The sequence below is a fragment of the Apodemus sylvaticus genome, chromosome 14 (genome assembly GCF_947179515.1).
Source record: "Apodemus sylvaticus chromosome 14, mApoSyl1.1, whole genome shotgun sequence".
NCBI classification, from domain to species: domain Eukaryota; kingdom Metazoa; phylum Chordata; class Mammalia; order Rodentia; family Muridae; genus Apodemus; species Apodemus sylvaticus.
The window spans coordinates 33,427,015-33,442,083 of NC_067485.1; the positions used below are offsets into that span (position 1 = coordinate 33,427,015).

Below are 15,069 nucleotides of genomic sequence, written 5' to 3' on the forward strand. Positions count from 1 at the left end.
GGCATGGATTCTGAGCTCACCCACACTCCTCAAAACTCCTAGCAGCTGCTGAAAAAGCAGCACCATGAAAGCTTGCCTAAGACTCACAGTCTTATTTACATTTCAAATGTTATCCCCTATCTTGGTTTCCCCTCCACATACCCCTTATCCTATCCCCCTCCCTCTTGCTTCTATGAGGGTTCTCCTCCCCCCACCTCCCCCCACTCTCACCTCACCACCCTAGCATTCCACTATGTTGGGGCATCCAGCCTCTACAGGACCAATGGCCTTCCCTGTCTTTGATGACAGATAAGGCAATCCTCTGCTACATATGCAGCTGGAGCCAAGGGTCCCTCCATGAGTTCTCTTTGGTTAGTGGTTTAGTCCCTGGGAGCCCAGGGTGAGGGTCTGGTGGGTTGGTATTGTTGTTCTTCCTATTGAGTAGCAAACCCCTATAGTTCCTTCAGTCCTTCCCCTAACTCCTTCACTGGGGTCCCTGTGCTCAGTCCAATGGTTGTCTGCATGCATCCACATCTGTATTGATCAAGCTCTGTCAGAGCTTCTCAGGGGATCGCTATAACAGCGAATGTTTCTTGGCATCAGCAATAATGTCTGTGTTTGATGTCTGCCGATGGAATGGATTCTTAGGTGAGAAAGTCTCTGGATGCCTTTTCCTCCAGTCTCTGCTCCACTCTTTATCCTTGCATTTCCTTAGATGTGAACAATTCTGGGTTAATATTTTTGGGTGGGTGGCTCATCCCTCAACTAAGGGCCACGCCAAACCACTGGATATGGTCTCTACAGGTTCTCTCTCCCTTTTTTTGGGTATTTTGGCTAATGTTATCCCAGTTCAGTCTTGGGCACCTCTTGCTTCCCTGGCATATGGGACTTTCTAGTGGCCACAAGTTCCCCTCCCCCACTACATACTTCTGTTCAATTTTCTGACCTTCTGTACTTCTTCCCTGTCTCTTCCCAAAACTGATCCTGCTTCCATTTCCCTCCCTCTGCTCTCTTCCTCCCAGATCCTTCTGTTGTTCTACCTCCCATGGCTATTTTGTTCCACCTTCTAAGTGGGACTGAAACATCCACACAAACATGGAGAGAAGACTGATGGTTACACAGGCAGAGGAAGGGAAGAACAAAATAAAAGTAGAGAGTGCTAAATAGTTATTAAAGGTGATTGTGGCATATCACCAATAGGGTACACACATACATATTGCTTTCTTCAGTCTTCTTGAGCTTCATATGGTTTGTGAGTTGTATTGTGGGTATTCTGATCTTCTTGCCTAATATCCACTTAACAGTGTGTTCTTTTGTGACTGAGTTACCTCACTCAGAATGATATTTTCTAGTTCCATCCATTGCCTGCAAATTTCATAGAGTCATTGTTTTTAATAGCTGAGTAGTACTAAATGTATCACATTTTCTGTATCCATTCCAGATGTTTAGGAACATCTGGGTTGTTTCTAACTTCTGACTACTATAAATAAGGCTTCTATGAACACAGTGGAGCATGTGTTCTGATTGTATGTTGGAGAATCTCTTGTGTATATGCCTAGGAGTAATATAGCTGGGTCCTCAGAACTATTTCCAATTTTCTGAGGAACTGCCAGAGTGATTTAATTTAGAATTTTTTTATTTTAAATTTGTTTGTGAGTGATTCTGAGTGATATTACCTGTACCCTGTACATTCAGCAGCTGTTGAAGCTTAAAGAGGACATCAGCATCAGTATCTATGAGGGAAATTGGTCTGAAATTCTCTTTCTTTGTTGGATCTTTGGGTTATTTTGGTATCAGCTTAACTGTGGCTTCATAGAACGAGTTGGGTAGAGTTCCTTCTGTTTCTATTTTGTGGAATAGTTTGAATATTATTGGTGTTAGGCATTTCTGAGGTCTGATAGAATTCTGTACTAAAAGCATCTGGTCCTGTGCTCTTTTTGGTTGGAAGAGTTTCGACGACTGCTTCTATTTCCTTAGGGGTTATGGGACTGTTTAGATGACTGTCTGATCCTGATTTAACTTTGGTATTTGGTAACTGTCTAGGAAATTGTCCATTTTATTTAGATTTTCCAGTTGTGTTGAGTATAGACTTTTGTAGTAGGATCTGATGATTGTTTGAATTTCCTTAGTTTCTGTTGATATATCTCCCATTTCATTTCTGATTTTGCTAATTTGGGTACTGTCTCTGTGCCCTCTGGTTAGTCTGGCTAAGACTTTATCTATCTCATTGATTTTCTCAAAGAACCAGCTCCTGGTTTTGTTGATTCTTTGTATAGTGCTTTTTGTTTCTACTTGGTTGATTTCAACCCTGAATTTGATGATTTCCTGCCTTCTACTCCTCTTGGGTATATTAGCTTTTTTTCTGTTCTAAAGTTTTCGGGTGTGCTGTTAAACTGCTAGTGTATGCTCTCTCCAGGTTCTTTTTGGAGGCACTCAGGGCTATGAGTTTTCCTTTTAGCACTGTTTTCATTGTGTCCCATGAATTTGGGTATGTTGTGCCTTCATTGTCATTAAATTCTAAAATGTCTTTGATTTCTTTCCTTATTTCTTTCTTGACCAAGGTATCATTGAGTAGAGTATTGTTCAGCTTCCATGTATATGTGGGCATTCTGTTGTTTTTGTTGCTATTGAAGACCACCTTTACTCCATAATGATCTGAGGGATTAGTTTCATATTCTTATATATGTTGAGGTCTGTTTTGTGCCCAGTTATATGGTCGGTTTTGGAGAAGTTACCATGAGGTACTGAGAAGAAGATATATTTATTTGATTTAGGATAAAATGTTCTATAGACATACATTAAATCCATTTGGTCCAAAACTTCTATTAGTTTCATTGTGTCTCTCAGGAGACAACTATATCAGGCTCTTGACAGCTAGCATTTGATGGAGTACTACTCAGCTATTTAAAAGAACAAATTCATAAAATTATCAGGCAAATGGATAGAACTAGAAATTATCATCTAGAGTGAGGCAACACAATCACAAAATAACACACATAGTATGCACTCACTGATAAGTGGATATTAGCCCATAAGCTTGGAATACCCAAGACACAATTCACATATCAAATGATGTCCATGAAGAAGGAAGAACAAAGTTTGGATATACTGGTCCTTCTTAGAAGGGGGGACAAAATACCCACAGAAGGAGATACAGAAACAAAGTGTGGAGCAGAGTCTGAGGGAAAGACAATCCAGAGATTACCCCACCTAGTGATCCATCCGATATACAGTTACCAAATGTAGGCACTATTATCAATGCCCACAAATACTTGCTGACTGGAGCCGGATATAGCTCTCACCTGGGAGGCTCTGCTAGTACATAGCATGTAAGAGGGTGACATTCTCAGCCAGCCATGGAACTGAGCACAGGGTCCCCAGTGGGGGAGCTAGAGAAAGGACCCAAGGAGCTGAAGAGGTTTGCAGCACTATAGAAGGAACAAAGATATGAGCCCCCTTGTACTCCCAGAGCTCCCTGGGACAACAACATCAACCAGATAGTATATGTGGTGTTGCCCATGGCTCCAGACACATAGGCAGCAGAGGATGGCCTTGTTGGACATCAAAGGGTGGAGAGGTCCCTGGTCCTGGAAAGGCTCTATGCAGCAATGTAGGGAAATACCAGGACAGGGAAGTGGGACTGGAGTGGTTGTTGAACATGGGGAGGGGAGACGGTTTATGGGATTTTCTGGGGGGTGGCAGCAAAGGGGAAATCATTTGAAATGTCAATAAAGAATATATCTAATAAAAAATGAAGAGGACATAAGCATCCCTGAAACCTTTGATAGAGGAAGTGTTCAGTAGCCATGTTGGTGGTAAACAGTTTTCCAGGGACCTCTGAACAAGCAGCAAATTCTTGAAACTTCTGAGAAGTTTGTGAGCCATGTCTCCATTATGACACTCTAACCCACTGAAAATACTTATGCCTCCTATAACTGGAATAGTGTGGGCCATATGGCATAGATTTACAGACATAAGCCTAGTTGTAAGAGAATCTATGATGTATAAAGTTAACAGAAAATCACTTGGTTTAATTAATGTTCAAAGTGCACAGTGTTTTGTGAGAAAACAAGGTTTATTTTGAAATGACTTTAAGGACTTCAGAGAATGTGGCTATTACAGGTAGTGACAGAGAATCATGGTAGTTTACAGAGGCATGGCTTCTGCATGGAAGACATATGGTACACCGAGCTAGTTGTCATGACAATTAAGTAAATTGAAACCAGATGGAAAAGGCCATTTGGTAGAGGTTTACACTGTCTTCACCTGTCCCCTAACTCACACAGTATTGGGCACATACCTGGTGAGTAGGGAAGAAAGGAAAATGAATTTCAAATGTGCATAAGGACCAGATACCAGGAAAATGGCAGTAGCAGTCATCACCCACAGAAGCATTTACTAGGATAAAATCAGATTAAGGCAAGTGATGGCAAGAGCTGTGATACCAGGAAAAGACAATGCATATTGTTGGCATGGTTTTTGGTTGACTGGGGGTTTATTTAGGGTTACCTTGGAGCACTTTGTAGGCTATCTTTAGGATTATCTTTGCCTCCAAGATAATAAAGGCAATCATAATACTCTGTGGTCCTCTGACCTGGCAAAGGGCAGCATGAATATCAGGGTAGGGAGAGCTGAATGTGGGTGCCACTGGATCAGGCTGAAAGGAAGAAAATGCCTCATCTGGGAAAATGGTTTCCACCCAATTGCCCATCCTTGAAGAGCTGTAGTCATGGTGGATATGCTAAGAAAGAACTCTTCAGACATAATAAATGTGTCTTTATGGAGATGAGAACCTGCCACAGAACAGGATGCTGTTGGTTTTGTTGTGCCTTATGAAGAAAAGGAAGGGGTGATCTGCACAAAATGTTGGGGTATAAGAAGAAGCACAGAGAGGTTCAATTTTTACAGCAGAGGCAGCTGCAGCCTCTGTTCCTACTTCATTGACCTCTACAACACACTTGTGAACAAATTTGGACAGACACAGTTTTTCTGCAGTAGACATTCCTGATAAGTCAGCCTTGCTCCCATTGAAGACATCCATCATTCCCAAATGTTGAAACAGGGTCTGCATATCATACTGCTCTTGCAGTTGAAATTTTGGAAGATAAACATGAATTCCAGTGCATTTCATACACTCTGGTTTGATCCAGGCTGTTAACTTCTCAAAAGTGAGATTGTTTTCCACCTGACAAACCAGAATTAGAGACGTTTAGATTCACAGTTGAGGTGTTATCCAGAACCATACAGGTAATCCCTGCTCATAGCACTGTTCATCATCATATACAGGCACTGCATATTCAAATGGGCAGGCAGTATGTCCCACTGTCCTGGTAACCTATTTGTGGCTTCCATGATGCAAATGGCAGACAAGCAGAACAGGGTAGGATAATTTGACCATCCTCTCCTATATCACTTGTGAGGCATCCTTTACTCTGACAAGTGTTCCTATCCAGGTGATTACTGTTTTTATTTCCATTTGCTTTTTTTCTTAAACTAGACCTAGTTTCAAAGATAGTAAATCATTGCTGCTTACATAGAAATTAAGTATTGGAAAAGAAAGGAGCTGATGAAAAGCCAACCCATACTCTATTGAAGTGATGCCACAGTTACAGAGCTGGATGCTGAGAGCCAGGGTTCTCTTCTGCTTACAAAGACCCCTTATGCCATGCACATTCTACTACCCACAACTCAGAGGATGGCTGGCAGACTGTGGGGCTTCCTGAGGCAGAAAAGGCCAACAATGTTACAATGTTGGTTACAATGTCTTGCCTGCCCTCATCAGTTTTCAGTATTTCTCTTCTTCAGTGGTAGGATAAAGTGGGATGTTGTTTCTGTCTATTTTCTGCTCTCAGATATTAAAATAAAATACCAAAAAAGATCGTTATATGAGTTAAATTTATGGAGAGGGATTTTGTTCTAAGTAATGTGCTAACTTTTTTTCTGAATTTCCCTTATTTCCTCCTATTAGGTCATCAATACACATTCTATGTGTATTGTTATGGCATGTGTGAAGTTATGGCATGTGACAAGCACACATAGCCCATGATGGAAGTCTTGGACACAGATTTGTTCCCAAATCCCTGTGCCTGCATACAGCTTGAAATTCTGTCTGTGAGTACTAGCTCCTCAACAGGCAGATGCCAGGGTGAAGACATTGAGGACTGTTCTAATAAGGATACAAATGAACACTGGGTTATTCTCAAAGAGTGGTGAATACCACAGATCTCCTGGCTTACCTTGCTGATGTCCATACCCTCATCTGGAAGGAGGACCATGAAACTCAGCTCCAGGCCCTCATAGGGCATTACCAGCACTTGTGCCTGGATTTCCTTCACATAGGCATGGTAAAATGTGTCTTTCTGCCACATCATCTGCACTGGCCTTGTTTCCCTCTGAACAGATGAATACATAGCATCAAATATATAATTGAGAGAAGTCAGAAGGTTCCTAAATCATCTGCAGTTAATTTCAGCAATATTTTCTATACTCACATTGAAAACAATATTCATGTTCCAGGGTACACTTCTGAAAAGTCTTTTAGCCTTTTCCTGTTTTCATTAACATAATTGAGTGTATGCAGATACTGGCCTGCCTCTGTTAGGGTTTCTACTACTGTGATCAAATACCATGACCAAACCACTTGGGAAGGAGGGTTCATATAAGGACTCTCAGATCACATTTCGTCATAAAGCGAAGTCAGAGCAGGAACTTAGGAAGCAGCCATGGAAGAATGCTGCTTATTGGCTTGTTCTTCATGTCTTTTCAGCCTGCTTTTTTACTCAACTCAGGACCACCTGCCCTGAGTTGGCATCACTACAGTGTGCTGATACATACTCCATCTATCATTAATCAAGAAAGTTCCCAACAGATTGCCTCTAGGCCAATTTATGGAGACAATTCCTCCATGTTGAGTTCTCTTTTCCATTTTGGTTGTAGCATTTGTCATATTGCCAATGCAGCCACTAGGACAGAGATGAGCTATAGATGATGCAATGCAGCAAGAGAAATGATGCCAGCAAATATTAATATTTAAAGCCCTTCTAGAGTATAAAATGCTCTACAAATGCTCTTGTTTGAAAGCTTTTTTCCCACATGGTGGCAGTACTGGGAGCTGGCCAACTCTTTAGGAGGTAGGTTCTTTTTTTTCATTTTTTATTCATTAAGAATATGCCAATTTACTTTTATTGATTAGAATCTTTGGTCAATTGTTTATAGAAAGCATCTTCCACATCAAGACACAGGAAGTATACAATTTATGCAACATTTTATTTCTATAAAACTATCATAATCTCAAAAGTTAAGAATATCTGACATTTACTATTAGTTACTTGTTGTTAAAGAATTTTATTATTTTATTACATGATCATATTATTTGTTCTATGAATGCCAATAATTCAAACAGAAGAGGACATAGGAATCAGAAATGAAAGGATTCTAATAAATGTCACAAGGCAAGTTAACCAGTCATGTCATGTAACAAGGGAAGAGACTTTATATGAAGAGTATTTACTTCATGGCCTTTATGGCATGACACAATGTGGAGAAGAAAGGCAATGCTAAGCTTCTGGCTTTGTACTACTGGTAGGTCTAGATGTCAGTACTAATTTTACTTTTAAAATCAATGGAGAAAAAGGAAAAGTTTGATTTTCTCCAATGGAGCAGCACAATGTCATTGTGGATTGTGTGTCCATTTGAATGGAACAATGGCAATCAAACATTAGTATTTTACAGTGAAAATGAATGGAGTCAGAGGTAGGTTCTAATGAGTAAGAGATAGTATTGGTGAGCAGGTGCCTTTGAAGAGGAAGTTAGCACTGTAGACCTTCCTATTTCTCTCCTTTGTTTTCTGCCTGGTGTAAGGTGAACAAGCCTCTACTATACATTTACATCAGGCTATACTGTACCAGCACAACCTAGAGTGATTGGACTAACTGACCTGGGCTGAAACTTTCAAACCTTGAGCCATAATAAATATTTCCTCTTTTAGGTTGATTATCTCAGAAAGTTAGCTACCCTAATATAAATATGGCTAACACACCAGAAGTAGGATTTTTACCATTTAATATGGCCAATAATTACATCCAATGAAACAACATCATCAATTACAGATAACAAAAAAATTATCATAGATTGAAATATTTTCTTAGTGTTGTGAATGGGACTACAGACAAATGTATCCTATTAGAAAACAGCCTGGACACAGGAGTACACATGCTCAAAGGTTCACTATGGGTCACAACTTTCTAGCATAACAAAGTAGAAAGCTGAAAAATATAAACACTTACAGGCTTAGGACAGAGCTACATTCTATAGTCCATCACAGGTAAGGGAAATCCCAAATTAAATCATTACAAGGTGTGAACCATGTGTGTGTGTGTGTGTGTATATATATATATCTGTGATGTAGTAACAGTGTGATATCCACCAAAATGCAAAAAATTATTGTCAACTGATTACAAGTTGGGGCCCATCTAAACATTATTTTGTGAATTTCCTTGTCATATAATTGAGGTGTTTCTAGTTCTGATAGTCCAGAGATATATTTTAAATACTGAAGTAGGACACATGAATATTTAAATTACAGTGTACACTAAACACAAAAATTTGTTGGACCATTCATAGTAAAGATTATATTTCTCAATTTCAAAAAACTCATTCCTTTAAGATTTCTGTTAAAACATTTCTAATAAAAATTTAATGAGGAGTTTAACACTTATGAGGTTGAAAACTGCATTAAATTATATTTTGTAGTGATAGGGCAAAATACTTTAATATCTATGTAAATAGATATTATACTCTAATGAGAACTGACATTTAACCACTCCTGTTCAGTAAAAAAAGCTATAAATACTGATTAATAATGATAAACTGATCAATAATTCAAAATGATAAATTGATCAATAATTTTAATTTTAAATATAATAAAAAATCTACTGTATAAATATTTGTATATTCCTTTCTACTGTTACTTATGCTCCATACATGTATTATATTACCATAGCAGCACAGTTTTGTCATTCTTGAACCTAAATGTAAATCAGTTCTACTATTCTTTTATGAGAAATGATCAGAAGCTGTGTGAGCCTTCCATAAAATGTACAATCACAAAGACAGGAAATACTCTTTGTTCCTATAATTCTTTTAATAAAGATTATCCTTGCTTTTAGAAATACAAGTCTCAAAATAGCATAACAAATGACTCCCATGAAGAAGTATGGAAAGGGTCCTAATCCTGGAAAGGATTGATCTAGCGTTGGAGAGGAATATAAGGACAGAGAAAAAGGAGAGAGGTAATTGGAGAAAGGGTGGAGAGAAGGTGGTTTACAGGACATATGGGGAGGGGGGATCTGGGAAAGGGGAAATCATTTGGAATGTAAAAAAAGAATATAGAAAATAAAAATATTAAAAAAAGAAATACAAGCGTCAAATGGTTTGTGCTTTCCTGATTTCTCTCTTTTTAGGCTGAGGATCAAGGCCAGTTCCCTACACAGGATATGCAGTATATACCATGGAGTCCTGGGCTACACATTCACAATTAAAGTTTTCCTTGCACTTTCTTCATTCTACTGGAAGAAGTTTTGGATACTATTCCTTACCTTGTTTATCTTAAAGGGCATTTCCTTGGTGCCATATTTGTTGAAGAATTTATACCATGTTCCTTGGAAATATAAGGCACTGACGAGAATCAGCCTGGTCTGTGAATCAACTGAGTCTTTTGACAATAAATCTGGAATTTTACCTTTGAAGAAAGCAGAGACTTTATTCAGGTTACATATATATCTCTATCTATCTATCTATCTATCTATCTATCTATCTATCTATCTATCTATCTGTCTGTCTGTCTGTCTATATATGTATATGTACATATATGTATATATATGTTATGTATGTATATATGTGTATATGCGTGTGTTTGAGTGTGTATGTGACATAAACTGATATGACATCTAGCAGATCAAAGAATCACTTTTTCAAGTTTGCTGAATTTGTTCATCATATTAAAAAATAAATCAAAACAAAACACTAGCAGCCGTGTTTGACTTGAGGTCACACACATTGGAAGACAATTCCTTGTAAGTCCCTCAAGGAAATCAGGTTTGGGAAAGGCAGAAAAAGAGGCTTCAAGATGAAGAACAAAGTAAGCAAAATTGTTGGAGGGGTTGGGAGGGAACCATGGTAGCCCCTGGTGTGGCTAATGTTAGTTTGAAAATTGAATGAGTCTGGAATCTGCTCAGAGGCAGGTCTCTATATGGGTCTATGAGCACATTTTCCAGAAAGAGTAACTAATGCATAGGAAGACCTCAGAGTGGACATCATCCTTCTTGTGCAGCCATATATGAAGGTCTGAGAGAAGCAGCACTGCTTCTCTGCTTGTCTTCACTCCCTGCTGGTGACAAAATCTGGTTTGTTCACATCACTGCACCTGCCACTTTTAGCTGACACTGGAACCCAATAGTTGAGATCAGGCCATCATCTGACCTCAAGAGGACATAAGAATCCAACACCAAATAGACAAATAATTGATGAATGCAAGAAAAATTCAAATACTCTCTGTGTTTTAGAAGAAATATGAATGTATCAGGTGATCCAGAGACATCTGAAAGGTTCAAATCACAATGATTTCAATAATCTCAAAGACCAATGTTGGAAACCTGTCACATCTGACATCAAATCATAAAAGTTTCAACCCCAAATTGGAGGCTCATTTAGGTTAATTTAACTGAGCAGTTCTGACACTGTCATCAATAGAAATCAAGTCTAGTATCATTAAATGTAAATAAGGGAATAGATGCAGGAACTGTGGAAGCAGAAACAGGAGTCTTCTTCAGAGGTAAAAGTGATAAGAGTTGAGAGAACACAGAAGCAGTTCCAGGGAAGAAGGTCTACCCATGAATCACTGTCTCAGGAATGATGGAGTCCCATGACCTGTAACAGTTCAGATCACCCATGTCTTCAAAGGCAAAGTGTTAGACTAAAAATTAGCCCTGTGTGCTTTTATGACATTTATATCAGCCCCTTTGTCCTACTTAAAATATAGGCGCCATCTCTGGTTTTAAAATGTAAGTGTCTGAATAGAACCTCCATGAATTCCCTGATCTCTAAATTATACCATGTGGCCTAGCTAGTTTGCATCAATTTGACTCTGAAATAAGGGTGAGATTAGACCATGGTAGGGAGAAGGGAAAGTAAAGAAAGGAGGGAAGGAAGAAGACAGAAGGTTACATAGAAAGGACAAGACTGTGGGATGTGAACTGACCTTCAGTTTGTTTGGAGACCCACGTGTTTATGTGTTTCCTGGACTCCTCTGCAGCTTCGGCAAAGGAGAGCTGCTCCATCTCCGAGTGATAGAATTTAAGACAGGACTCCTTAAAGGTCTTTGGAGAGAAAATGTTCAGGGAGGTGACATTGAAAAATAAAATTCAACAAGCATTAATATGGTAACATAAAGCAAAATTAAATGAGTGTAGATATCAGTTTATACAACAAAAATCTTCAGGTAGTAGGACTTCACAAGTGGGAATTATGAAACATAAATAAATAAATTACAAGTTGTCAAATTTGAAATATTTAAGAATATCATAATAGAATTATTGTCTTTGATGAAGTTTAGGTTGGGGTGTCTCACCATGTGGCCTAGGCTGTCTCAGAACTCATGACCTTCTCCTGACCCAGTCTTTGAAATGCTGGTTTCCACTTACAAGTGGCTAGTACTTAATCCTTACATTTCTCAGTTTCCTTGGGGTCTCTCCCCTTGGATCTAAAGCAACAAGCATTTGGGATACAAGTTATCTTTCTACTGGTACAACTTACTGGGAGTAATTCACAAGTGTTCTCTGCAAAGAGCCTGTTGGACATTCTAAGGCAGTGCTTTGTGTTTTTCTTGTTCAGGTTATGAAGAAGCAACTGGAAGCCCTGATGGATGTCTTCATCTGGGTTTAAATGAAGTGCCTGTGGAGGAAAAGATGAAACATCTTTCACTTCAGGGATGAAACTTTTAGTTGCAAAAGGAATTTCCAAGATTGCTTGGGCTGCTGTGTAAATGTGGTTCTGATGCAAGACAGGCTGGTATTGAAACAATAAATGCAGCAATTGACTTCCCCTCCCAGGGAAGAATTACAAATCTGTTGCTCTAAAAGCAAGATAGAGTGCAGCAACCCATTTTCTAATATTTCAACACCCTTTTTGTCCATTGTAGCACTTGTTGCTGACCAACATTCTCAATCATGCTAGGCAAGAGCTCTGCCACTCAGCTGTAATCACAACCCATTTCCTCCATCTTGAAAACAAAATGAAGCAATAAAAGAGCAAAAGAACTTTCTATTTAAATCTAAGTTGTCCAGGCTAGCCTTGGACTTGCCATCTTTCTATCACAGTCTCCTTAATAGTTGAGTTTAAATGCCTCTGCCATCAGGCCCAGTATAAACTATGCAAAATTTTTTAAGTCAATTCGGGATGAAATATTTCATGTTTCCTTCAAGTTATTACCTGGGAAAACTCATTGCGTCTAAAGCAATGCTACTAGAGGAGATTCAGTCTTCCTTCCTCTTTAACTCATGCTCCATCAAATGGCATGTGGATAACCTTTTCTTTTGGTTCAGGACCAGCTTCATGAACAACTCAGACAACAATCTCAGTTGGAATTTGGTTGTTTATTGAACAAACTTTCCAAGACTGATTAATGATGGATGCAGGGAACGGGAGCTGGGAGCCAAGCTAGGATCCTTTGAAGTTCTCAGGACTAGTTTTTGTGTGAGTAAAAGCACAAACAGTTCCATTTGCAACGTTTCAACTATCTAGATAAACAGTCCTGTCTTTCCATTAACCTGATTGGCTGGGTCTACAAGCAAGAGGCCTAGCGATTTTCTAGCATCTAAAAGGCGTTCAGTCAAAGAACAAAATGAAGTTATGATAAGGGCAAGGAATGTCAAGTTAAAATTCATGAGCTGAGTCAATATGGCACCACTAGTGCCAATATTAACATTTAAAATGCAACACCTATAGATCCTTCTCAGCAACTTTTGTGCATGTGACATGGGTGTGGTTTTGGCGGGGAACTTACCTGACACATCTGGACTGCAGTGTTTCCCTTTGCACCCAAGAGAACCATAGCTAGCGCAGAGGACATGCTCACAGGAGAATAACACACATTTTCTGAAGGGTTGTCTTGACAGAGCGTCTTCAAGAGATGGATGGCAAAGGTGCCATTTGCTTCAGACATCGTATTCATGATGCAGAGTCTGGAGGTAAAGGAGAAATGGAACTGAGCACAGAGCTGAAGGCTCATTGTTCTGAAGAAGGAAAATATGGAAGTCTATTTCTGATTTTCATTTCAAAGCTCATAACTGCTTTAGGGAGGATTTCATACATTCTTTCTGTGTTACAGTCCTTTAAATGGTAAGGTTGTTAGGTAAGTGTGATAGTAGCAGGAAGACAAACTAGCTTCTTTCTCATGTGCATAGATAGAAGGAAAGATCATCCGGAATGCATACACAGAACAAGCTGCAAGGCAGTCCCTAGTTTCAGTCCATAAAGACTAGCTCCTCTCTTCCAAAGAAGGTTGCTTCAAGGATAAAGAGAAATGGAATAAAAGAGAAACCAGGGGAATAGAACATGAGCATCTAGACCCTCTAGCCTGGCTCCAGCAATTTTGTATCCTGGATTAGGTCTGTGAAGAAATCTTTTGAGATACCCAGGCATGCATTAGTCAGTGCCCTCCACAACTGCCAGTTGCCACAGGATGCTGAATGAGGCCCTAAGATAGGCTGGTGTTATCTGCTGTGCTGTGCAGCAGGCAGCATTCCCTTACAGTGGCTGCTCAGGGACCTTGCATCAGCTGAAAGCACCCAGGCCGCTTTACTCAAGAGCTCCCCTCCCCGCCCAGGTGAATGGACATTTTTTCTCAGACCAAGTGACTTCTCCTGACACTTTAACCCAGTTCTGAGTCACTGTGCATTCCCTGGCTGTGCTGTCACTGTCACATGACTGTTGATCCCTAGAAGTGTGTTCCAATGTTCTTCCTACTTTGCTATAATACAGGCCAAAAGCCCAGTGAGCCTCAAAACACCCCAACACATACTTCTTTCCACTCTTCAGACAGAACGACACAGCATCCTGAGAATGTACCTAGATCCTTGGAGTTCTCTCATTGAGCCTCTCCCAAGGCTTTGAAAAGAATGTCCTGGCTGTTTTATCTCAGTGACTTACCCTGTGGTTGGACATCTTATGTGATATCACCTCACCACACTGTTGCCTCCACCAAACTCAAGAGTTCTGCCTTGGCAAGGAAGGTGTCTGGCATACCATTTTAAATAAAGAGAAATCATGCTGAGAATAAAAGTAGGTCTTGATGGCTCAGACAACATGGGCTGAGGAATTTTAAAATGATTTTGAAGAGCGGGAGTGGAGTTCAGATGGGCTAGAGCTTGCTGACCTTTAAAGACCACAAAAGCAAGTGATTTTTTTCAGATCCTTGATTAGAGGGCAGGAGTAGTCAAATGGGCTCAGTGAAAGGCCCAGAGAGCAAGAAGGACAGATGACATGGGGAGAAGGACATTGAGATCTTGTAGTACCTAATCCTGACATATATGGGTCAATACAGCTTCTGGACTCCAGTCCTAAGACAAGCCTCACTGCTAGTCCTTACTGGGTTTTGTAGAATAGTTACTTCTGTGAATAACCACCAGATCAAACTCCACACTGTCTCTTTTCCTAACTTTCAGATCCAGGGTTCCATCTCATGGACTCAGCCTATACCTTCTAAATCTGTCCCTTAGGAGTCCCATTGCTCTGGGTTGAGCAAAGTGGCCTTACCTCCAATGTTTGTGGTCTCGCAGAGCAGTGTTAAATGGTCTATGGCCCTGGAGTATAGCATAGCTGCTTACTCTGTACCTTTTATTCACTTCAGGGTGGGGACATCATGCTCATGGCCCCAGGCTACTGGTAGAGGAGAATGGCCTGGTCTCATGCAGCTCTGGCCTCTTTAGGATAGGGATGACTGGGGGTTGGGGAATGCTTCAGCCCTGGAAGAAGAAAAACTAATAGGATCCTTGGTTTTCTGGCTGACAAGGAATCAAGGTAGAAGGTCGACAG

At 39.9% G+C, this 15,069-nt stretch overlaps 1 protein-coding gene across 1 annotated transcript; it reads right to left on the reverse strand.

Annotated features, from left to right (window-relative positions):
* Nucleotides 1-4,752: 4,752 nt before the first annotated feature.
* On the reverse strand, nucleotides 4,753-13,213 carry LOC127664699 (serpin B9-like). The gene is made up of 6 exons (XM_052156825.1): nucleotides 13,040-13,213; nucleotides 11,791-11,928; nucleotides 11,237-11,354; nucleotides 9,576-9,718; nucleotides 6,216-6,371; nucleotides 4,753-5,164 (listed from the first exon to the last, which is right to left on the reverse strand). Exons 1-6 carry the CDS (start codon nucleotides 13,205-13,207, stop codon nucleotides 4,757-4,759), a joined length of 1,131 nt encoding a protein of 376 aa, XP_052012785.1. The 5' UTR covers nucleotides 13,208-13,213; the 3' UTR covers nucleotides 4,753-4,756.
* Nucleotides 13,214-15,069: the final 1,856 nt, after the last annotated feature.